Here is a 26,615-nt window from a genome sequence, read left to right on the forward strand (position 1 = left end):
CCATTTCCACTGTACAGATTCTATGGTTCAATGATATCAGCTATTCAGGTAGAGGTCTGAAAAGATTGATCAAAGAGGTGGGTTTTGAAGGAGAGTTTTAAATAAGGAAATAATGGAGAGAGGTTGGAGGGGTTTAGGGAGGAATTCCATGCTCAGAGCCTGGCCAGCTAAAAGCACAGCCATCAATACTGGAATGGTTAAAATTGGGGTTGTTCAAGTGGGCAGAAACAGAGGAGCTCAGATGTATCAGAGAGTTGTGAAGCTGGAGGAGTTTCGGGATTCATGGAGAGATTTGAAAGCCAGAATGAGAATTTTAAATTTTAGTGTGGCTTATAACCTTAGGACAGGAGTTGGGGATTGGTTTGAGTTTGGAGACTGAGAGTGAGGATAAAGGGCATGTTCTTTGATTGTCAAGATAATGACAAGCAGGTTCGCCAGGAATCTGGATGGTGGCAACGTTGCCAACACCTAACCATTACTTGTAGACTTACCTCATTCTAATCCACATAATTCTTGGAACAGAGAAAAAAATCCACACAAGCCACCAGAATATTTAATAATTTGAAATTTTATTACGATTACCCATAAAAAAAATCTGATAATCAGATAAATTCCAATCTGTAGTTGTGTGCAATTCATATTTGTTAGTGTAAATGTTAATGTCACCAGGAAACTGCTCTTACATTGACAACATTTGTATTATTTGGCTTTGCATTATTCCATTTGGTTTCTTCTCTTTCTGCTGTTGGAGAAGCACAAGGGATAAAACTGGCAAACCCTGAAAATAAAACAGAGGCATGTAATTAGCTTATAAGTCCGAGCCTCTTACTAGCATCCTTTACAATGGTGAGACCACACCTGAATTACTGAGCACTGTTTTGTTCTTCATACCTCAGGAAAGATATATGTGACCAAGAAGGAGTCTAGCCAAGGTTCCTGAGATGAGTTGATTATTTTAAGAGGAGAGATTGAGTGGACTAGGCCTACAATCCCTCGAATTTAGAAGAAAGAGAGGTGATCTCATTGAATTAAAAAAAATATATAGTAGCTAGCCCCATCAAAAGACATTCTCAGAGGGATGTGACATGCTGTCCAATCAGGGGCAGAGTTGTGGATTCACTGCGACGTGTTGTGACTTGTCCCAGCAGTTGGACCCAAGAGCTGAGTATGGGAAGACTGGTTAAAGCATTCTGTAAAAAGTTGTTTATGCTTGTAATAAACCATTGCATTTTGCAAGGTAACTGGTGGCGCCAATCCTTGAAATTATTGCAAAATTCTTAAGGGGCTGACAAGGATGTTTCCCCTTGCTGTAGAGTCCAGAACTAAGGGATCACAATCACAGGATAAGGAATCAGCCATTTAGGACTAAGATGAGGAGAATTATCATCACGCAAAAGCTTGTGGATCTTTGGAATTCTCTACCCCAAAGAATTATGAATACTGGGTCAAAACAGAGATTAACAGAATTTTAAATACAAAGAGAATTAAGGGATTTAGGGATGGTGCAGTTGAGGTAGAATCTGAGAACATATCGAATACTGGAGCAGACTCAAGGAGCAAAATCTTTTTACATTCTTATGTTTGTATGTAACAGCAGACTCCTCATATATGAGGGAAACCAAAACTTGAATATTAACTTTAAGATGTGGGCAGCACGGTGGCACAGTGGTTAGCAGTGCTGCCTCACAGCGCCATTCAATTCCGTTCAATTCCGGCCTTGGGTGACTGCGTGGAGTTTGCACTGTCTCCCCGTGTCTGCATGGGTTTCCGCCGGGTGCTCCGGTTTCCTTCCACAGTCTAAAGATGTGCAGGTTAGGTGGATTGGCTATGCTAAATTGCTCCTTAGTGTCCCAAGATGGCTAGGTTGGATGGATTAGCCATGGGAAGTGTGTGTGATTACAGGGATAGGGAGGGGGAAGAGGGCCTGATGCTCTGCCAGGGAGTTGGTGCAGACTCAATGGGCCAAATTGCCTCTTCTGCACTGTAGGGATTCTATTCTGTGATAAAGGTTTGATTAAATATGACAATAGAATGTAAGGTTTTCTAGACAAGCAGGACAAATGTATATAAGATTCATATGTCACAGATATTGCTCTGGCACATATTTCTGTACTAACCTATTTCAATTACATTGTTTGTAAATTATGAGCTGCAAGAAGCCAATCCTTTATTGTCACTCCAACCATATTTAAAATGGAGCCTAGAGGTTGCGAACTTTCCTGTCTCCTCATGCCCGAGGTGGCAAAGACGATAGGGATAAAGCTACCTGATGTCAATTTGTTTAAATGTAATGAAGTTTTAGTCTGTTGTTTGCCCTGTTCTTTTTTCCACATTTTTTTTCTCTCTCCTTCTGCTTTCCAGAGATCGCGAACTAAAGACAAGTCATGGGGGTTGGGCAAGGTGGTTGCGTACCTACACTGATGCCACTTCGAACCACTTACACAATAATTGAGAGTAGCTTGTTGAGCAGTTTTAAGGGTAAAGTGTAATGATTGAACTAACATAAAAGTCTGGTCCAATAGCTGAGAGACCATGAGTTCAAACCCCACCAGGGACCCGGGTTCGATTCTGGCCCTGGGTGACTGTGTGGAGTTTGCACATTCTCCCAGTGTCTGCATGGGTTTCCTCTGGGTGCTCCGGTTTGCTCCCACAGTCTAAAGATGTGCGGGTTAGGTTGATTGGCCGTGCTAAATTGACCCTAGTGTCAGCAGGACTAGCAGGATAAATATGTGAGGTTAGGTGGATTGGCCATGCTAAGTTGCCCTTTAGTGTCCAAAGGATGTGTAGGTTAGGTGGATGAGCCATTGTGGAGTTACAGGGATAGGGCAGAAGGGGGGAGGTGGAAGCGGGAGTGTGGACCTGGGTAAGATGCTCCTGCGGAGAGTTGGTGCAGACCCGATGGGCTGAATGGCCTCCTCCTGCACTATAGGGGTTCTATGCTTCTATGATAGTTTGAAGTTGTATTGGAAATTCCCAAATTTGATTGGGAGGAGGGAGAAACAAGATAAATACAATTCTGTCAGTTTAATAACAATTGTAAGAAAGTCATTGCAATCTATCATCAGGATAGAATGACAGAGAAGTATCAACTGATCAGAGAAAGTCAGCATACATTTAAGTGTGAATATTGTCTTGTTATTAATAAAATGGAAGTTTATGGAGACAGAGACGACCTTGCAAAATGGGTTAAAAATGGAAAAAAAAACAGAGCAGGGATAAAGGGAACATTTGTTGGTTGGAAGGATATGTAAACTCACACAAAACAAACGCCGCAAGTCAGAAATCAAAATTGAAAATGCTGGAAATATTCAGGTCAGGCAGCATCTCTGCAGAGAGAACCAAAGTTAGTGCTTCAGGTCTGTTCTGATGAAAGGTTACAGACCTGAAATGTTACCTCTGTTCCTCTCTCGACAGATATTGCAAAATCTGATGCGTGCTGGCAGCACTTGCTGTTTTTATTTGTGAAAAGTGATGTTCCTCAGGAATCCATACTGGGGCTTTGACGTTTTTACCAAATATATTAACAACAACAGCTTACATTTATGTAGCACTTCAAACGGTATAATGTGGCATGTCATGGAAGCATTACAAAACAAAGTATGATACTGGGCCACAGAACGAGGCGCTAGGTCAGATGACTCAAAGCTTGCCAGGTTTTAAGGAGTGTCTAATGGAGGAAAGTGAGGTTGAAAGGTGCGGGGAGAAAGAGTTCCAGGGATGGGGGCCTGGGCAATAGAGGAGGAACTGAATTTGGGATTGCAAAAAAAAAAGACAGAAGTGGAAAATCACAGATATCTTGGACTCTGGAGGAAATTACAGAGAGAGGGAGGGATTTGAAAACAAGGATGAGGATTTTTAAAATCAAGATGCTGCTTTACCAGGAGCCAATGTTGGTCAATGAGCACAGGGGTGTGATAGGGAAACGCTGCAAGTTGAGACACGGGTGGCAGTGGTTTGGATAATCTCAAGTTTACCCTCTCAAGAGGGTAGAATGCGGGAGACCAGCCAGGAGTGCTTGTATTTGAATAGTCAAGTCTAGAGGTAGCAAAGGCATGGATGAGGGTTTCAGCAGCAGATGATCTCAGGCAGAGGTGATGGTGAGGGAGGTGGAGAAAAGCAGACTTGGTTGTGGTGCAGATTTGCACTTGAAAGCTCATCTCAGCATCAAATCTTTTTTAAGTTTTAGACCATAAGACATAGGAGCAGAATTAGGCCACTCGGCCCATCGAGTCTGCTCCACCATTCAATCATGGCTGATGTTAAAGTTTTATTTATTATAAGTTTTATTTATTAGTGTCACAAGTAGGCTTACATTAACATTGCAATGAAGTTACAGTGAAAATACCCCAGTCACCACCACTCCTGTTCGGGTACACTGAGGGAGAATTTAGCATGGCCAATGCACCTAACCCACACATCTTTGGACTGTGGGAGGAAACCAGAGCACCTGGAGGAAACCCACGCAGGTATGGAGAGAATGTGCAGAGTCCGCACAGACAGTGACCCAAGCTGGGAATCAAACCCGGATCCCTGGCGTTGTGAGGCAGCAGTGCTAACCACTGTGCTGCCCAAATCTGACACCAATGCTGCAAGTAGACTGGCTTAATCTTAGGGAGAAAGATGGAGTTGGTAGCTAAGGAAGGAAGTTTGGAATGGAGAACATTAACAATGGCTTCAATCGTCCCAATATTTAACTGGGCAAAATTTCTGCTCACCCAGCACTGAATGGTAGATAATCATTCTGATAATTTAGCAACAGCAGAGGAATTAACAGACGTGACGGGTGAGGTCGAAATGGGTGTCGTCAGTGCATGTGAAAAATGACACTGAGGGACAGTTCTTAGATCAGAAACAGGAGGGAGTTATGGATGGATACTTAGAGGACACCAGAGGTAATAACTTTGCTTGAAGGAATAGGGAATCATATATTCAAGTGTACAGATGATGATAAGTATCTACTCAAAGGGATCTTTAAATGCCACCACACAGGTACAACAAGTAATCAATATGGCTAACTGAGTGCCAGCATTTATCTCAAGAAGCCTGAATTACAAAGATGAGGAAGTTATGCTTCAGTTGTACAGAGTCCTGGTGAGACCTCACCTGGAATGCTATGGTCAATTTAGGGCAACAAACCTCAGGAAAAGACAAACTGACCTTGGTTGGTGCAGCATAGATTCTGCAGTCTGATACACAGACTTAACCAATCATAATATGAGGACAGGTTGCATAAATGTGGCTTGTGTTCTTTGCATTTAGAGTGCTTTGAGGTGATTGGATCAAAGTCTTTAAAATGATTAAGGGAATTAAAATTAATAGGATGGAGGGTTATAGGTAGGCCTAAAAGGTAGGGATATGTTCGGCACAACTTGTGGGGCCGAAGGGCCTGTTCTGTGCTGTAGTTTTTCTATGTTTCTTCTGTGTTTCTAAAATGGCAGAAGCAGAGATTTTCTTTCCCTCTGGTACAGGAATCCAGAATACAAGGACACCATCTTAAAATGAAAGCCATGAAAGTAAACTAGGAAGTTTTTTTTTCATATCAAGTGTTGTGGAAATCTGGAAGTCTCTCTTTGGCAACTTATCAAGGCTCCTTTGGCAACACCTTCCAAAACCCCAAACTCTACCATCTAGGGGCACAAGGGCAGCAGTTGCATGGGAAAATATGAACCTTCAAGTCCCCCTTGTAGCTACACAGCACCCCAACTTGGAACTATATTGCCGTTCCTTCACTATCGCTGGGTCACATTCCTGAGATTCCCTCCCTAACAGCAATGTGGGTGTACCTACACTTCAGGGACTGCAGTGGGTCAGGAAGCAGCTCACCACTGCCTTCTCAGAAGCAATTAAGGATGGGCAATAAATGCTGGCCTAGCCAACGACGCCCACATTCCAAGAATGAATTTAAACAAGACAATGGATGCTGAGTTGATTTATATTTTCAAGACTGAGATGGATAGGTTTCTGTTGGGTACCAAGGGAGATGGAGAAAATTGGATTCAGGTATATCGGTCATGAATATTAGAACACATTCAAACGGCTGAATGATTTTACTCCATTTCCCTCTACCTATGTCCCAATTGGCTCATTGCTCCAATTTCTGTACTTTATCCAATGAATCTAAATGCAGTTGCTGTTTGCAACTGATGGTCCAAAGCATATCAAACTCATTCCAGGACTACAGCAGATGACTGCAGGTCAGTACATCTGAGGACAATTAGTTTGTCAATTCCATGCACAAAATACCACCAAAGATTGGCATGTGAAGTGACTTGTCGTGCCTTGTTCAATTATCGTGTTTGTAGTCCAATTTTACCCATAGGGAACCAACCAGTAATGGAAAGATCTATCCCATTATTTGGCCAAGCACAACATTTGAACAGCACAACTAACTTAAAATAGAATTAATGGATGTTAAAATAACCTTTCCAGTGACATTAATCTACATACAAAAGTTGCTCAGAACCAATTCCTAATGGCATCTGCAGGGCAGGTCAAAGAGGCCAAGATTGGGTGCTTCTGGGGGTTAGAAACCAGTATTTGCTTCCCCTTACAGGAGAACTTAACACAAGCTCTCAGACTAAAATCCAAAGGCTCACTGAACACATTATCAAAGTGAAACATAGCTTCAGACATGAACAATAATGGCAAGCGTAAATTATAGCTTACATCTTGAAGTAACTTTGCAACTGAGTAAGTTATGAAATGAAATAAACAGAGTCCTTACCTGTAAGTGTATTGTACCACATTCAGTGCTTTACTGAAACTACAATAATGATGATGATTACAGACAAAATAACCATCCCAGCCAGAATGAAGCAGCATTTCAACTTCCGAGCTCTTTTCTGAAAGAAATTTTAAAAATTGTCAGCCACTGTCCAAAGCGCTCCGTGGGATTTCCCACTAAACTCTAATTTCAATCATTTTAGAACATTCATGTGAAATCATTCATGTCTAACTGCAACACCATACTCTGCACCCTATCCTTTCCTTCTCCCCTGTATCCTCTACGAACGGTATATTTTAGAGTCATAGTCGTAGAGTCAGAGGTTTACAGCGTGGAAACAGGCCCTTCGGCCCAACTTGTCCATGCTGCCGTTTTTTTTTCAAACCCCTAAGCTAATCCCAATTGCCCGCATTTGGCCCATATCCCTCTATACTCATCTTACCCATGTAACTGTCTAAATGCTTTTTAAAAGACAAAATTGTACCCGCCTTTACTACTACCTCTAGCAGCTTGTTCCAGACACTTACGAACCTTTGTTCGTTTGGCGCACAAAAAACAAAACATTTCACTGTAACCCAATACATGTGTCAATAATAAATCAATTCAATTCAATTCTAGATGACAGATTTTGGAAAATCTCTACCCTCTTTAAAACTGGAGTGGAGGCCTTCAGTTTATGTTCTGAAAAGAGGAGCTATTTTAATAGAGACACCCCAGGTGCAGGTGTCTAATCATGAGGCTTACTTTGCATTTTGTGTTCTGTTCTGCAGTGTTTGTTTTATATTTACCGTCCCTAGATTCACACATACATTTGTATATTTGTTTCATAGATACGAACAAAATTCAAGGTTTCTAGGTCACCTCACTTATCCTCGTCAACATATAAATTATGACGACCCTCCTTAAAGATCATCAATACCGTGCTCAAACACAAACCGCAAGCTGTGCTTAAAATAAAGAAACAAATTATGGCCTATTTATAATTTTCCAGTGGACCTCATTTTCCAATATGGCTCGATCACATGGTTACTTTTCCCTGTTTGTACTTGCAGGCACGACTACTGGAATCTGACCTTTGGACCTCAATGAAGCCGCCACCTGTCTTTGAGGGTGTCCAAAATGTGTCTGTCAAGATGGTACAGGCACAAATTTGCACAATGAGGGTGACTAACATATTGCTGCAATGTTGATCTGCCAGACAGATGCTGGGAATTTAGTTGAAATCTCACGCTAGTAGAAGTGGAACATAGTTTTGCTAACAAAGCTTATTCTTGTGAAGTCGGATTGTCATTAAGAATCCCAGGAGATTAGAGAAAAAAGTATTTTGCATTTTTAATTTCTTGGGACCTTAAGCTTGTGCATTCAGCTTCCACCTGTCAAAGTCTCAATTTGAGAAAATTATAAATCTATTCACTGCTTCAAAATAATTCCCAAGCAAAAATTAAAACCCATGCTCATCTCTTGTGCCATGACCAACTAATTATTAAATCATCTCAGGGAGGAACTGGCAGCATCTCTTAGGGCTCAAGGTAGTTCCATATTAACAGAGCACGTGCTCAGGAGAGGTCCAGCAATAACCTGTGGTCATGATGTGGAGTCAGATTGATTATTCCTTTACCTCCTGGTTCCACATTCAAGAATATTTTTATATTTACCTGTTTGGTCCATCCTTGCAGTGGTTCTTTTAAGGATCATTGCTTAGGCCACAAATAGGCCCGTTCTGGCCAAACCAATTTGTTTAAGGAGAAAATTAAACAGGCATTTGGTCCCTCACTTGCACTTGGAAAGGGCGGAATATCTATTTCTGGCTTAAGCTCTGGACACTTCTTTCAATGTCCGTACCACTGTGATGGACAGCGTACATCCGGCATGGATGCTTCTCACCATACTGGATGATTTACTGTCCTTTTTATGCCTTTGCAATAAGCACAGGAACAATCGGCTAGGGCAACAAGCAACAGACTTTATGACAAAATTACAGCTTTAAACAACAAAACAACATGATAACAACTTGATGAGAAACTTATTAAACTGTAATTAAAGTAACATTTAACCAGCATTTCATTCAGCAGTATTTAATATCAATATGTTGTTAAAGGTCAAAGTGAAAGCTGCTGAATTCTGGTTAATGACATTTTCTCAGTGATCAGTTCGAGTATGTCTGCAGACTACTGGCTGGATTGTCCATTTGGGGTTGCGATCAAATTTGGGTCCTGACCTCCCACTGTGTTGGGAATAGTCACCCAACAATGGTTTTTACCAGATTAGCCAATTAATGGCTTGAGGCCTCACTCGCTGTCCTGAATGAGCTCACAAAGCTGCAGAGGAAGCCCTTCAGTAATGAAGCATCTGCACTCCCACCACCTGGGGTAGGAGCTGTCAATTCCTACAGAGAGAGAGAGACAGAAGGCTCTATTTTACCATTTTGATTTTAAGTGCTGGGCGGACTTGAAACTGGGAGTGTTTCAGATCTGACTTTTAGACCCGTTCTCAGGCACCCCCATATGCACTCTGCCTGAAAAAATATCAGCAACTTCGAATCGCTCTGCAGAAGCCTGTGGGAGGATCAGCTCCAATCGGCGCCTCAACTGCGCATGCGCAGAAAAAAATGATAGAATGTGGCTCCCCTGCCACATCCCTCCTGGGCCAGATAATACCTCCCCCTGGCCCCCCACAGACATTGCCCCACCCCCACAACATTACTGACCCCCTTATCCCTCCGCCCTCTGCCACCCAGACCGATCTCAGGCCCCTCCCCCCTTCTCCTCCACTGATCTCAGGCAGAGTGGCAGCAGACCACCGCCCCCCCACTGCCGATTTCAAGCAGAGAGCCGTCGGACACTTGGCATCTATATCCTCACTAACTGGAACAGCCGAATTGGACTTTTATGGAGCATGTCTGTTTCGCGCTGATTCTGGACAGGCGAACACGGTGGTAAAGGGGGAAGTGCTGGTAAAGTTGAGCGTGCAGCCCATTAAGTCAATTTAATGCATGCAAATGCATTTAAATGGCCGTCATGCCCATTTTGGGCGCAGTCCCGATTGCAGCCATTTTTGGGCCTTGGTAAAGGCGTGGAGATAGGCTGGGATCGCACTACTCACCTCATGCCCGACTTTACCAAGTTTCCGCGCCTGAAAGTGGGCTCAACGCGTTGGTAAAATCGGGCCCAGAGAGTGAGAGAGACAGAGACAGAGGCAGAAAGAGAGAGATTCAGAGACAAAGGAAGAGACATACAGAGGGAGAGACACAGAGAGAGAGAAAGAGAGAAAGTGTCAGAAGGTGAAGGTTCTCTCCGAAGACCTCTCTGCTGGATGGTTGCAACTGCGGCCCAATGGCCATAACGGGTATGGAGGAGGTGCCCCAGTGGGATGAAACCTCAGAGTGCAGGGAAGCCACTCCATTTAACTGGCAATGCTTTGACTGCAGTGCGGAGCCTTTAATAGGCCCCTTAACTAGCCAAATTGGCTACCCACCCCTTGTGAGTGAGCAGCCATCTCGACCCCACCCAGGCTCATTACAAAATGTCTCTAATGGTTGGCAAATAACCAGGGCAGTGGCAGGAAATTCCAGGCCTAGCCGTCCCCATCAGGCCTCGAAAATCCTGCCTGCCTACATTTCAATTAAATAAAATGCAACCTATCAAAAGTTACATAAAGTGCATTGAATTGACCCAAGTACACAAAAGTGTATTAATTGCCCCAATAAGAGATTTTGGATTCTAGTAACATTGAGACTGGATTAAGATTTGTACACTCTGAAGTTCCATATGACTTCTGGCTAAGTTTCAAATACTAATCCTATCCAAGATCAATGAGTCCACCTTCAAACGTCGACTCTGTCTAGCTCTGCTGTATCTAGACATTTGCTGATACTTTTGTTCATGTAATTCTAGACTCAATTTCTTCTGCAAATTTCTTACTGTCCAGTTGCCAATACTCAGCTAATTCCTCCCAGAAATCTCCCAGGCCTCATCCTGCCAAAGTTTTCCAGATGTGGAGATGCCAGCGTTGGACTGGGGTAAACACACTAAGAACTTTCTGTGTTTACAAAGTTTTCCAGCCCAGATTTAAATTTGGGGCTACCAGGTCCAGCCTGGGTTGCATTGCCTAATGAAACCAAAAAACTCTTGAAATTTTAAATTGGCCATGCAGGTGGTGTGAGGGTGCGGCCGGAAGATAGTAACAATATTAAGTTAATGCATTATCCTCCCGAATAGCTGACATTTCTTGCCGTAATTACTGTTATAATCCAGGTCAGAAACTCCAAGGTGTTTAATGAAGTCAGCCTAGATCATAAGTTTTGCACTTTGAATTTTGGTACTGGTAAGCAAAAGATGTTTCACTCCAAGTAGAATTCAAGTGACCCACTAGGGAGCTTTTATCAAACAAAGATTATTTAAGAATATAGTTAACACACAGAAAGAAAATTTGTAATAACTTTTACCAATTACAAACAAGAAAAAAAAAACAACCACAATATTGTATAAGCCTTGACAGCTCAATGTACTGTTCCAACATACTGTTACAAGGACAAGGGCAGCAGATACATGGGAACACCACCACCTGCAAGTTCTCCTCCAAGCCACTCACCATCCTGACTTGGAAATATATCGCCATTCCTTTGCAAGTCGCTGGGTCAAAATCCTGTCATTCCCTGCCTAACGGCATTGTGGGTCAACCCACAGAACATGGACTGCAGCGATTCAAGAAGGCAGCTCACCACCACCTACTGAAGAGCAAGTAGGGATGGGCAATAAATGCTGGCCAGCCAGCGACGCCCATGTCCCATGAATGAATAAAAAAAACATAACATTCTGCCCAACATATACCCCCGGTTTTGGTTTAGCACAGAAAATACGTATGCTCACGCGATTTTTCAGCTCTTCAACACCTGCTATGAATTAGTCCTTTGGATGGAGAGCTGAAGCTCTGATTTCTCCATTCTGGAACTCCCAGCACCTCGAGGTAGAGATGGAGCCACTGCTTGCCTCTATCCAGCAAACCACCAACAGCAAAATTCTCACTCCAGGAAAGTAAGAAAGATTGCTTCCAACTAGCCAGCAGAATTTCGAATACCAGGGAGAGACAAAACACTGCAACACCCAGCCTGGAGTCCAAACACCTTCTAACTAGCCAGAAACCAAAACTGAAAGTAAAAGAACTCGTGATGAAAAAAACTGCCCCACCTGACCGGTCAATCATTCTTCCCCCCAACAATTCCAAAAAGGTCGTAAACTCCAAGAGAGTGCATTATGACCAGATTAAAAATAAACAAAAATCCATTAAATCATTTAAGCAGCAATAAAAGGACATCTAAAAGGGCAGCTCAGTGACTGCTTATAACTGCAGAGAACGTGATTAAAAATACCCTTGTTAAAGGCACAGTAGTGTCATAATTACACGTAGGTCAATAGCAAGAGGTCAGTGAGGAGGTAGAAGTGTTTTCCATCCTTTGTGAGATTGTTAAGTTGCTCTAAGTCTTTGATAAATGTGGTCTATTGGAACTCTTTCCACTGCGTAGCTTATGACTCATTTCTGCGTGCTTGGAGCATGTGACGCAACATTATTCATTCAGAAAAAGTAAGATTTTAAAAGGAAGGATTGTTTCAGATTCTGGCATGAATTGAGGCTGCCACTTGTGAATTTGAATTGTTCTGGTGAATCCGTTCCAATTTGTGAGTGGAGGTAGGAAAGGCTGAGGGAGCAAGTGTGATTATTTGCTTTTATACTTAAGAGCACTGGATATAGAATCAAGGAAGTGATGTTAAATACGTGCATGGCATTCTTTAGCTCATGTCCTTTGCTATCCAGGGAAGGTGGTACTGACCTGCTCCCTGACACATTCCAGAGTTTTCTTGGAGTTCAGCAGAGTTACGTTGAGAGGGACACGATTCCATGATTCCCACCACCATTCCCATTTCCGGCAAGTTTTGTCAACATAGGATAAGGATATGGATAACAAGCACTCAGGCCCTTGCTGGCTTCATTGCTAGGGGCTTTGAAAGTGGAAGCACGTATTGAGAGGGTGACCGGCAAAACATATGGATATCTCTCACTTCACAAATCAAAGTATTGAGTACAAAAGCAGGGAAGTGATGCCGAACCTTTATGACTCTCTGACGAAGAAAGATATGAAGACCCTTGAGGTGGTGCAGAGGAGATTTACTAGAATATCCCCAAGGATATTAGTTACAAGGATCGGTGGGAGACGCTGGGGTTGTTGTCCTTGGAGCAATGAACGTTGAGAGGAGGTTTGTTATCGATGTATAAGATTATGACATGTTTAGATGAGACAGTCAAGAGAAAATGGTTTCCATTAGCTGACTGTACAAGGACTAAGAGGCACAGATTAAAAATTCATGGCAAGAAATGCCTGGAAGGGATCGGAGGAAGAACATTTTTTTACTCAGTGAGTCACAATGACCCGGAACTCACGATCTACAAACGTGTTAGAAGTGGAGAGGATGAATGATTTCAAAAGGAAATTGTGTGGATACTTGAAAGAAATAAACTTGCAGGTTAAGGGCGTAGAGAGGAGGAATAGGGCTGACTGGACTGCTCTATGTGGTGGGCTAGAGTCAATTCGATGGGCTGAATGGCGTCCTTCTATGTCATAATGACTCAATGGCTGGAGTTTTACCAGATTGCCCCACCCATTGATGGGCAGAGTGAGCCGGGAGAATCGCACGAGAGGATGGCGCCCAATTTCTTGGCTCCCGTGATCTTACTGGATTTCTGGCATAGTCAGCCTATCGCCATTTCCAGCAAGAGGCTCAATAGTATATTTAAATTTATTTAAATGATGATTTACAGCACTTAAGTGAGCCCTGTGCTGAATCCTCAGGGCTCAGTTGCCTTTATGGCCTCGCCAGGAGAGGTTCTCTCTGATGAGGAAAACACCTGTTCCTCACCGTGAATGGGGAACAGTTGTGTTGCCTTTGCTGGCAGAACTAGAGGCCATTGAGGCACCCCAGGGAGGCCAAAGGCAAGGGGGTGCCTTTTGGGCAGTGCCAGCCTGGAACCTTGGCACTGCCAGCCTGGCACCTTGGCACTGCCTATGGGAGGTGAGACCTGAAGGAGTGTATGGGGTGGGGCCTGATGGGTTTTATGGGAGCTGGGCCTATGGTGGGGCGGGGTCAAGTGGGGGTGGCCTGATCAAGGAGGGAGGGGGAGCCTGCTGCACACTCTGCAGATGATCAGTGGTGAGGAGGGGGGGGGGGTGTCCACTGCTGCTCTGCATTATGATTGGTGGGGGGGGGGGCACATTTTCAGGCGGTGTAGGGCTAATTATTGGCCATGGGTTCCTGTGATTGTGGGGGGGGGGGGGGGGGGCTGGGTTCAGGCTAGCTGCAACAGCAGAGGCCTGACAACTTTCTATCTCTCTCTCAGCCCTTTGCTGTTGGAATCACACATGTGCAGGCACAGAAGTCTGCACATGCGCCATTGCTACCTCTGCTGCTGGCTAGCAAATTAAGCCCCACCCACGACCTGTAGTAGCTAGAAACAGCCTAGTCCATTTTTTCATCCACTATGTGCACAAGATTGGGCATAAAAACCCACCCAAAAAATGGATCTGCAACTCTCCCATTTTCACGCTAACTGGGCACTTAGATTTTTTTCTCATAAAATTCAGCCCTGTGAGTCACAGGGGAACCAAGATTGAACCTAATCCTGCTCACATCTAATGTTCCCTGCCACACCTTCCAGCAGCAATCAACCGGAAGAGGAATGCTGGTGGATTTGAGTGTACAGCTTCCAGTTCTGTGGCCAAATTGAGAACAGTGAATCAAACAGAGATAAGAATTAAGTGAACGCCTTCTGGTTATTCCTCTTGACTGCATGATAAAATTATAGGGACTAAATACACTTTACCCACTGGAGGGGAAATCAAACCTATTTACACTGGGTAGGTGGGTAATCAAATTTAATATTCTTGCCAAAAAGTTTGTGAAAATTAAAATGTTTAACTCCACCGATGTGGGCCTCCTCCTGCTCCTATCTTCTATGTTTCTATGTTAATAATAACATGTGGAGTGTAAAACTAGTCTCAGTCGCGGTAACTATAAAAATACCATCATTGTTGTAAAAACCCGTTTGATGAACTAATGTCCTTTAGAGAAGGAAATCTGCCACACTTAACTGGTCTGCTTTACATGCGTCTCCAGACCCCACAATAAATGGTTGACTCTTAAATAATCTCTGAAGTGGTCAAGAAAGCCACCCAGTTCAAGGGCAATTAGGGATGGGCAACAATTTTCTTTTATTCACTCGTGGGACATGGACATCGCTAGCTGGCCAGCATTTATTGCCCATTCCCAGTTGCCCTTGAACTGAGTGACTTGCTAGGCCATTTCTGAGGGCAGTTGAGAGTCAACCACATTGCTGTGGCTCTGCAGTCACATGTAGACCAGACCAGCTAAAGACGGCAGATTTCCTTCCCTAAAGGACATTAGTGAGCCAGATGGGTTTTTAACAATCGGCAATGGTTTCATGGTCATCAGTAGATTCTTAATTCCGGATATCTTTATTGAATCCAAATTCCACCATCTGCCATGGTGGGATTTAAACCTGGGTCCCAGAATATTAGCTGAGTTTCTGGATTAATAGTCCATCGATAATAGCATTAGGCCATTGCTTCCCCTGGTGGTCTTTCCAGTGAAGCCCACATCCCGTGAAAGAGCAAAGAAAATACAGAAAAACGGACACAAAATAAAAATAAAAGGATAGAGCAAAGGAAGAGAAAGAAGGGGAGAAGAGGACAATCGAATCGACAAAAAGTATACTCATCTCACTTGTGTATCTCACGTGACATACTCAACCTGTAGCCTTTAGCCATGGGTGTATACTTGATGAGTGAAAATCTCATACCTCACAGTTATCCAAGGATGACAGCTCTGTGTATATTGGACTCCAAAAGATTGATAGCTACAGTCCCAGGTTTGCAGCCAGCCATTACTTACACAGTTTTTTGTTGCCTCTTATTGATGCTGTCTGTGTTGCAGGATAACTCAGTTGACAGTACATTTCCCTCTAAATCGGATAATGTATTGCAACTGTCCTGAACTTCTATCTAAGCATGAAAGCACCTGAAGTAAGTACTGCCTGTGGAACAGGAATAAGCCGTGTCTGAATTATAGGAATGACAGTAATTGAGTTACAGTACAGTCTATTTTGTTACAGACCTCAGCGGATCTTCGGGTAGTAGTTAATGGAGGCAGTGGGGGTCTCACCTGCCAGCTGAAAAGCTGGTGAGAGCTTTGCATTATCTCCTTCCACTGTATTAATGCCTGTCAGGCATTGACATCTATTGACTGATGAAAACCCACAAGCGGGTTGAAACCATCCGCACTTGCCACCCCACGATGATCTGTTCAGCCTACCTACTGACCCACATGGAGCACCTTCCCTCGGCAAGATCTACAAGCAGACATCCCTTGGGTGGCACAGTGGTTAGCACTTCTGCCTCACGTGCCAGGGACCCGGGTTCGATTCCACCTCGGGTCACTGTCTGTGTGGAGTCTGCACGTTCTCCCCGTGTCTTTGTGGGTTTCCTCCGGGTGCTCCAGTCCTCCCACAGTCCAAAGATGTACAAGTTAGGCGGACTGGCCATGTTAAATTGCCTCTTAGTGTCCCAAGTGTAGGTAAAGTGAATTTGTGGGTTAAACGTGTGGAGTTACAGTGATGGGGTGGGGTTGGGCTTGGCTGCTCTGACGGTGAGTAGATGCAGACTCTATGGGCTGAATGGCCTCTTTCTGCACCGGAGGGATTCTATGATTTTACGGAACAAAGAGTGGGAAACACAGGAAGCCACTGACAAGTTCCTTGTGGCAAACCCCATTTACCGAATGGCCGACTTTGAACTGCCATCGTAACAATGGTCCTTGCTAAATAGGTTCAGGACAGGTCGGGGCCCATGTACAGTCAAATCCATTGCTGGGCCCTCCGTATGTATCTCTTAAGCACCCATGAAAAGACAGAAGCAGTGCTGGACATTACCTCTCTACAGACTAAGTGGCGACCTAATCACCTTAAACCCAGCAAATGTGGAGGCTATCGCATGGCTTTGGGGATTCGTATTCGCTAAATGCATAATAAAATGCACTAAATGAGCAGCGGTAGATCAAGGACCTCGAGGTCAGGAGTCCTACCCTCTGAGAGTTGCCAGTCAATCAGAAACTGGCAGTCGCCACTGCAGGCAGCAACATCGGGGAGATGGTGGCTGCTGCCCATACAGTAATGCGCCTAGGCCCAAGATCAGGATCAGGGAGGGATCTCAAGTCTCAGGTGGATGGGAAATCATGAGGTGGGGGTTTCAGGGAGAAGGGAGGCTCAAAAGCAAGGGCATGGAAGTGGCTCTAGCAGGCACTCTCCCCACCCACTTCCTGATGCCCTGTCCCTCAATCAGACACTGACTATCTTTTGCAATTCAGTGGGCTCTGGTTCAGATTGCAAGGGACCAAGTGAACGAGTGAGCAATATGAAACAGAGATTCGGGTGGCTTCACAGAGGCATTCGCAGACTGTTTGTGAAATTGCAGACTTGGATAGAGATAGACTTGACGGGGCTGGGGCTATGTGGACATTGAGGAGGTGATCGCAAACATTGGCTGCGCATGGTGATATCAAAATTAAGGAGAATGATCCTCAAATTGGAGACAGAAGATATGGAAAGAGAATAGGGGAACAGGGAAGGCAAAAGGTAAATTTACATCAAACCATAGGATCTCCTGAGGAAGAGTCCCAGAGTAAGCGATGGGAGCAGGAAGGCAAAAACACTTGGGTCTCAAGGAGGGAACTAGTATTACAATTGCAAAGGAGTCAGACACCTTGCCTGAGAGAGTGAAAAAAATCAAAGTAGGGTGTGTAGGGGAAGTCCCTACCCGAGTGATCCTTTGGAGATGAGATGATAGATGAATAAAAGTGCATCAACAAGTGACAGTATTGCGGGCTGTGCATCCGCGGAAGGGCAGGCCAGGAAGATCCAGAGCCTCCAGTGAGGCCGCTGAGCTCAGTAGTGTACTTGGTTGTGCCTAGTAGGATGAATGGGGCTGACATTGTATCAATGCCTGGATAGGAGGAAGGTGCTACCGAATGGTAGCAATTGGAGGAATCTGGGTGTACAGGTACACAGGTCACTGAAAGTGGCAATGCAGGTGGAGAAGGTAGTCAGGAAGGCATACGGCATGCTTGCCTTCATCAGCCAGGGCATTGAGTTTAAAAATTGGCAAGTCATGTTGCAACTTTATAGAACCTTAGTTAAGTCGCACTTGGAATATAGTGTTCAATTCTGGTCGCCACACTACCAGAAGGATGTGGAGGCTTTGGAGAGGGTACGGAAAAGATTTACCAGGATGTTGCCTGGTATGGAGGGCATTAGCTATGAGGAGAGGTTGGAGAAACTTGGTTTGTTCTCACTAGAACGATGGAGGTTGAGGGGTGATCTGATAGAGGGCTACAAGATTTTGAGAGGCATGGACAAAGTGGATAGTCAGAAGCTTTTTCTCAGAGTGGAAGAGTCAATTACTAGGGGGCACAGGTTTAAGGTGCGAGGGGCAAGGTTTAAAGGAGATGTTCAAGGCAGATTTCTTACGCAGAGGGTGGTGGCGCCTGGAACTCGTTGCCGGGGGAGGTAGTGGAAGTGGATATGGTAGTGACTTTTAAGGGGTGTCTTGACAAATACATGAATAGGATGGGAATAGAGGGATATGGTCCCCGGAAGGGTAGGGGGTTTTAGTTCAGATGGGCAGCATGGTCGCTGCAGGCTTGGAGGGCCGAATGACCTGTTCCTGTGCTGTAATTTTCTTTGTTCTTTGTTCTTTGAATGGATACCGGAGCTTCTTGTACAGTGGAAGACACTGGGGGCCTAACACACTCATGAGCGAGCAGGATTGAAATGATTCACTGGGCACAAGCAGGCTAGATTTCCAGGTGGAGATCTGGAAAACTGAGTGGAAATGCATGCTTATTAGTTGGGATGAGTACATGTGCGGGGATCTGATTTTTTTCATTCATTCACGTGACATAGGCGTCACTAGCTGGCCAGCATTTATTGCCCATCCCTGGTTGCCTGAGGGCAGTTGAGAGTCAACCATATTGCTGTGGCTCTGGAGTCACATGCAGCCAGACCGGGTAAAGACGGCAGATTTCCTTCCCTAAAGGACATTAGTGAACCAGCTGGAGTTTTCTGACAATCGACAATGGTTTTGTGGTCATCAGTAGATTCTTAATTTCAGATTTTTAAAATTGAATTCAAATTCCACCTTCTGCCGTGGTGGGATTTGAACCCGGGCCCCCAGAACATTGACTGAGTTTCTGGATTAATAGTCCAGAGATCATAGAATCATAGAATTCCCTACAGTGCAGAAGGGGGCCATTCGGCACATCGGGTTTGCACCGACCACAATTCCACCAAGGCCCTATTCCCATAACCCCACGTATTTATCCCTCTAATCCTCCTGACACTAGGGTCAATTTAGCATGGCCAATCAACCTAACCCGTGCATCTTTGGACTGTGGGAGGAAACAGGAGCATCCGGAGGAAACCCATGCAGACACGGGGAGAACATGCAAACTCCACACAGTCACCCAAGGCCGGAATTGAATCCTGGTCTCTGGTGCTGTGAGGCAGCAGTGCGAGCCACTGTGCCACCCCTACTATGATAATAACACTAGGCCATCACCTCCCCTCATCTGATTGTCATATAATATATTAAAAATAGATAATAATTGTTTGTGGAGTATTTCAGAGGAAATAAGTGAGGGAATATTCTGGTGTTAAGGAGAAAGAGGTGAAGTGGTGGGCAGAATTTTTTCTTTTTTGCACAGAGTGCTGGCTGAGGTGAGAAAACCGATGTCCAGCTCACCAGCTGCAGAGTCAGCCTGTGTCGCCACATTGTGCAGCTATCATTGTGAAGCTGTGGACCATGCCTTTAGGCCGGTGGAGTAAGGCCAGAAAAAGCCGGCAACACCAGGTATCCCAAAATCGGGGTTGTTTTGTATTTGTATCGATTCTTATTGGCTAACTGAGCTCTGCTGTATTAATGTATTCATGAGTTCACCAGAAGTGACATCCCAAGCCTAGGAAACAGACAGAGTAGAAGCAGACATGTAAGAGAACACCCAACTGTAAATAAATCTCCATTGTTTTTTAACCGCCTGTGCTCCCGGGCAATATGTAAAGGGCATCCTAATCGCCAATAAAAAAAAACAGGGACCTCCCCCTGCCCCACAAACGCTGATGGAAACCCCCCCCCTCTATTCACAGGCAACATCCCCCAGGGCATTTCCACACCCCCAGGAGCAACCCCCCTCCAACAGGGCCACCTCATGTACAAGGGCAACCCCCTCATGTCCCCATGGATATGGGCATCGCACCCCATTGATAAGGGGAACCCCCCCAAGGGAAGAGGGGAAATTGCTCCCCCACTGGAGTCCCCCAGAGTGGCCCTTCTGACACTGCCCCATCTTCCCCTGGCACTGCCCTCTGTGGTGGTACCAGGGTGCTAGGGGACAGCACCAGGATGCCAGGCAGTGCCAGAGTGCTGGGGGTTACATAGAAACATAGAAACCCTACAGTGCAGAAGGAGGCCATTCGGCCCATCGAGTCTGCACCGACCACAATCCCACCCAGGCCCTACCCCCACATATTTACCCGCTAATCCCTCTAACCTACGCATCCCAGGACTCTAAGGGACAATTTTTAACCTGGCCAATCAACCTAACCCGCACATCTTTGGACTGTGGGAGGAAACCGGAGCACCCGGAGGAAACCCACGCAGACACGAGGAGAATGTGCAAACTCCACACAGACAGTGACCCGAGCCGGGAATCGAACCCGGGACCCTTGGAGCTGTGAAGCAGCAGTGCTAACCACTGTGCTACCGTGCCGGGTTGTGTTGCAACAATGCCAGGATACCAGGAGGCTATGTCTGTGGGCTGGGGGCTGTGTCAGGGCACTGCCTAGGCATGTCCCTCTCTCCCCGAGGGCTATATTTACTTGTGTGTCCCACCACCTGGTTTCTGTTGTTAAAAACTTATTTTAGACCTTACCGACGTGATGTCACATCAGCGAGGGGGCAGGTCCCGATGGGGGGCAACATGCAGCAGAGAAGGCCCTTAATAACATTACGATCAGGAGTTAACTGTATGTTTTAAAGCACTTTTCAATTCAATTAAAGTTTTTAATTTTTAGTTTTCCAATTTAAAGCTTTTCAGTTCAATTTTTTGGCCATGAAGCTATTGGGTTTGTGGCAAAATGTTGTCAGTTGTAATTCTCAATCTCTCAGACATTACAAACCAGGACTATATTATCATTATGCCATGGAGGAAGGTAAAGACAAACTAAGCATTTTGGCTAGACCAACAGATTTGCCATGGTGGATAATAATAAGTGGAGTTAGATCTTTTCCAATGCCTATGGATTTGCCTCTGTAAATTCCTATGGAATTCCTTCTTCCTCACTAATTTCAGAAACAATTCTATTCTACCAGCACTGACCATTCAAATCGAGCATCAAGCTCATTCCTATGAACAAAGAACAATAAGGCACAGTAACATGCCCTATGCCTGTGCCAACATATGACACCTTTCCAAACTAAAGACCTTTTGCCTCTACACGGTCCATATCCCTCTATTCCCTGCCTATTCATGCATCTGTCACAATGCCGCTTAATCATTGCTATCGTATATGCTTCTACCACCTCCTCTAGCTGTGCATTCTAGGCACTTACAACCCACTGTGCAAAAAACTTGCCTCTCACATCTCCATTAAACTTTCCACCTTTTATTTTAGACTTATGTCCCCGAGTAGTTGACCCGTGTCTGCGTGGGTTTCCTCCGGGTGCTCCGGTTTTCTCCCACAGTCCAAAGATGTGTGGGTTAGGTTGATTGGCCATGCTAAATTGACCCTCGTGTCAGGGCGATTAGCAGGGTAAATAAGGGAATAGGGCCTGGGTGGGATTGTAGTCAGTACAGACTCGAAGAGCCAAATGGCCTCCTTCTGTACTGTAGGGATTCTATGACTCTAAGAATTCTACCCTGGGAAAAAGACTCTGACTATCCATTCTATCCATGATTGATGGTAAGATGTGAAAAACAATGAAACACAAAATAAAAATGCACAATTTAGGTTCTTAGTGGACAAAAAAGAACAATGGACCATAGCCGAAGCAATGAAGGCAAGGGCCAGGAAGCAATTTTAAGATGCACCTATTTACAATGGCCTAATGTAGTTAGATTATGAAGCAAATCATCTTCATAATCCTTTTGAAGCACTTCATGATTCCAGTCGAAAGACCTTGTGAAATCTGAAGCAATCTGATTGGGAGAAAGTGAGTGAAGAGATACTGTTCCAGTGTTTGGTGTGTGGCCAAGGCTATTGGGATAGCATTTAGTGCAGGCTACACTGTGATTTCAGAACTGAGTGCTGAGTTATATCACTAGTTTTGTGTTGACCAACATCCCCTCAGAGTAACAAAAACGTGGTGGCAACTGGAAATAGTGCATTCCAAGCCCCACCGGAAAAAGCTAACCGAAAATAAATTGAAAGCAAAAAGAAAAGACGACAAACATTGATAGATTGCCAGACTGCAAATGGTGACTGTGCGTACCAGAGAGAGCCGGAGTTTGCTTTGATTCAGAGTTTATAAACTCCCTGGCTGTGAAATTATATAAGTCTCAGTTCATATTGCAGAATTTACTCACGTCTGTTGCTTCCAGCATAGGCACCATGCAAACTTCGTGCTGCCTGCTGATTTGGGTGCTAACTGCATACAGCCAGTGCTAAACAGACTGCTGAGTGGCTGCATAGCTCAGCAGGGGGCCCAATATGCTGCAATGCTGGAACCACATAACGCTAGCCTACACCTCTGAAAGAAAGGCACTTTCTGGTTGAATTGGGCACAGGAACTGATTGGAGAAGAGAGTGTGATCAAGAACAACACTCTAGGCTGGTGCAACAGACATCGAGCAGGCTCCAACATTCTCTGATGCTGCACTGAGGACCTTGGTGGAGGAGGTCAGCAGGAGCAAAGAGACCCTTTATCTCCAGGGGCAAGGCAATGGGAATTGATTGCTGTGGCTATAAATGCTAGATGTCCAATCTCAATAATCTGGATGGAGTGCCATAAGAAGTTCCATTGCCCCATGTAAATAAATGGTCAAGGTCAGTAAATTCACCTTCAAATGCCTTATCCCAATAACTGCATCGCTCGCATGTGTTGCTGCAATATTGCACCTCAACCTCCAGTATGCGTCACTGCAGTAATGCACCAGACCCCTGAGCTTGGGACACTGCGATGATGCACCACAACCCCCAGCACGTGTCACTGCAATAATCTGCCACACTTCGCAACATGGGGAGTATGGTGCAGTAATGCACCATACTCCCCAGCATTAATTGACATCATTAATCTGCCTACTATGCCTATTTCCAGCATATATTCCCTGTACATGCATTAACGTCCTCACAAGGTCACCTCGTGAGCAAATAGCTCACAGCCACAGCTGCCATTTCTTAGGTGAAATGGTACCAGTAACTCTGTAAAACTAGGTGCCTAGAGGCCTGTGTCACAGCCTTTGTGTCTAACCCCATTACCTCAATTCCCCTCAGTGGCACTAGGGCAAGCTCAGGCCACACAGCAGTGAATAATGTTAATAAAATGATCAATGCAATCCCATGCAGATATTGGGTCGAGAGACTGTCAGTTCTCAGAGGTTAAGAACACCATCGAGGTATTTAATAAGATTCTTCATGGAACTCCACAGGACACGTGGAGGTAGGCCCTCAAGGGAAAAGGTAAAATGACACACAAGCTTCAGAAAAACTGGGACACGTTCACCAGTATTGATGTGATAAAGGGAAACTAATGGAGCAAGTTAAACAAGGCCACTGAGTCAAACCCTGAGGAACACTTTTTTTAGTCTCCGATATAGTAAATGCCAACACACTGATGAATGTATTGATTTCTAATGTAAAATACAAAGCCCTAATTAACACTGCAATATTAATGGACCGATGATTTTGCATTGAATGCTAACTGTTTACTGTACACATACCTCAATGCAACAGAAAAAATGAATGTAGTCTGATATTTCAATTTCTAGCACTGCCGCTGAGAGCAAGCTGAATGCAAACACTGTCCTGCTGAGGATAAGTTCAAAGAAAACGCACCAGAGTCTCAGAAGGAGAAGATAAACAGCTGCGGTTTTTATTCTTTCTATTCATTCATTGGATGTGGGCATCAGCATGTATTGCCCAGCCCGAATTGCCCTTGAGCCATTTCAGAGGGCATTTAAGAGTCTTTAAGGACATTGCTGTGTAATCTGGAATCACCTGTAGGCCAGGCCAGGTAAGGATGGCAGATTCCCTTCCCGAAAGGGACACCAGATGGGTTTTTACAAAAATCAACAATGCTGTAAACCACCAACGTTTTCACAATTGTGGCAAGAACCAGAAGATTTTGTGGTCATCATTAAACTTTTAATTCCATATCATAGAAATCATAGAAACCCTACAGTGCAGAAGGAGGCCATTCGGCCCATCGAGTCTGCACCGACCACAATCCCACCCCCCACATATTTACCCGCTAATCCCTCTAACCTACACATCCCAGGACTCTAAGGGGCAATTTTTAACCTGGCCAATCAACCTAACCTGCACATCTTTGGACTGTGGGAGGAAACCGGAGCACCCGGAGGAAACCCACGCAGACACGAGGAGAATGTGCAAACTCCACACAGACAGTGACCCGAGCCAGGAATCGAACCCGGGACCCTGGAGCTGTGAAGCAGCAGTGCTAACCACTGTGCTACCGTGCCAATTTCACCATCTGCCATGGTACATCTTGAAAATGGGTCCCTAGAGCATTGCCCCGTGTTTCTGGATTACTAGTCCAGTGACAATACCACTATGCCACCGCCCACCCACTTCTATGGATCCAGATGTACTTAATGATATATCGCTGGTGTTTAAGTATTAAGCTCTCTGTGGTAAACCACTGTTATGTCCTGATGACCACTGTTATGTTCTGATGACTGGACACACCCCTACCGGTGTTGCCTGAGGCTCCTCCCCTGTTCACTGGAGTATAAACGTGGCTGCTCCTCCCCTTCGCCTCATTCTGGTCTGGTCCCTCGGTTAGAGTTTACTGTAGAGTTAGTTCCCTTTTATAGTGAATAAAAGCCTATTATTCCAGATTCCGTCTCTGGGTATTGATAGTGCATTACTCTCCCTCACATAAAGAGAATTTTCAGTGAGTTAAAAAACACAATTTGTAACTCTTAAACAGCCCTGCATGTGCAAACTTCCAGGAAAACCTAATCAGCAATGTGATGGGAGTCTGACAATGTGGAAGAGAAAGATTTTATAATACTCGGCACTTTTCAGTATTTGAGAGAAAGAAAAGGGCTGAGAGAGAAAATTTTACAAAATGTATCGTGACTGTGTCAAGAACTCATTAAAGTACCAGAAAAGGGCCATTTCCTGCTTCCAAAATTCAAATGATTCATTTTGAATGAAAAGTAATAGATATACAGTAACAGTGGCTGAACCTTCCATCAGGGTCGTTTTCTGATATATTTACTTGGCTGGAATGTGCTCATCAGAAAGAAATGGAGGAAATACAACCCACTCTGATGCTTGCAAACATAATGCTGTGATAAAAGCGATTTTACATTAACTGTACCATCACTTGACACAGCTCATATTGAAAAGTAATTTGGCTTCAACTTGCATCCTATTGTGATCTGTATTCTGATGCACCTTCCAAACCCACGACTGCGACCATCTAGAAGGATGAAAGCAGTGAACAGATAGGAACAACACCATCTGGAAGTTCCCCTCAAGCCATTCACCATCCTGGCTAGGGAAGATAACCGCTCCTTCACTGGGTCAAAATCCTGAACCACCCTTCCTAACAGCACTGTGGGTATACCAATACCATATGGACTGCAGCAGCTTCAGAAGGCAGCGCACCACCATCCTTCTCAAGGGCAATTAAAGAGGGGCAATAAATGCTGACCTAGCCAGCGACACCTACATCCCATAAATGTTAACTACTGTGGGCAGCACGGTGGCAGAGTGGTTAGCACTGCTGCCTCATAGCGCCAAGGATTCAGGTTCAATTCCAGCCTCAGGTCACTGTCTGTGTGGAGTTTGCATGTTCTCCCCATGTCTACATGGGTTTCTTCCGGGTGCTCCAGTTTCCTCCCACAGTCCAAAGATGTGCGGGTTAGTTGGATTGGCCATGTTAAATTGACCCTAGTGTCAGGGTGATTAGCTAGAGTAAATGTGTGGTGTTATGGGAATAGGGTCTGGGTGGGATTGTGGTCGGTGCAGTCTCGATGGACCGAATGGCCTCCTTCTGCACTGTAGGGATTCTATGAATAAAAAAATGGTACCTTGAAAATATGCAGAGATGACACCCACCAGTTTGTGTGTGTCAAATAGGATTTTATTACAGATACTTCAAAATGACTGCAGCTACCAGCTTCTATTTGCTTTTAGTTTCTGTTTATCATAACCACACCAAAGGCTTGGCTAAACACACAACACACAGAACAGTCAACAGACACATAACAATACTGAACAATTGAACAAACCAACACAACACCTGATTCCCCTGTAAAACTGAAAGACTATATAAAATTAAATCACCCTAAACAAATGTGGCGGCACAGTAGCGCAATGGTTAGCACTGCTGCTTCACAGCTCCGGGGTCCCGGGTTCGATTCCCGGCTCGGGTCACTGTCTGTGTGGAGTTTGCACATTCTCCCCGTGTCTGCGTGGGTTTCCTCCGGGTGCTCCAGTTTCCTCCCACAGTCCAAAGATGTGTGGGTTAGGTTGATTGGCCAGGCTAAAAATTGCCCCCTAGAATCCTGAGATGCGTAGGTTA

The 26,615-nt window shown here is 44.8% G+C and overlaps 1 protein-coding gene across 2 annotated transcripts in view; it reads right to left on the reverse strand.

Moving 5' to 3' along the window:
- Positions 1-548: 548 nt before the first annotated feature.
- tsnare1 (T-SNARE Domain Containing 1) overlaps positions 549-26,615 on the reverse strand; it is an 842,640-nt gene continuing 816,573 nt past the window's right edge. For both annotated transcript variants that reach the window (XM_078217021.1, XM_078217020.1), the window contains exons 11-12: positions 6,725-6,842; positions 549-778 (exon numbers count right to left, since the gene is read on the reverse strand). In XM_078217021.1, coding sequence (XP_078073147.1) covers positions 6,747-6,842 — 96 coding nt within the window. In that variant the 3' untranslated portion in view covers positions 549-778; positions 6,725-6,746. The remainder of the gene's footprint in view (positions 779-6,724; positions 6,843-26,615) is intronic.

This window comes from Mustelus asterias, chromosome 7 (genome assembly GCF_964213995.1).
Source record: "Mustelus asterias chromosome 7, sMusAst1.hap1.1, whole genome shotgun sequence".
NCBI lineage: Eukaryota > Metazoa > Chordata > Chondrichthyes > Carcharhiniformes > Triakidae > Mustelus > Mustelus asterias.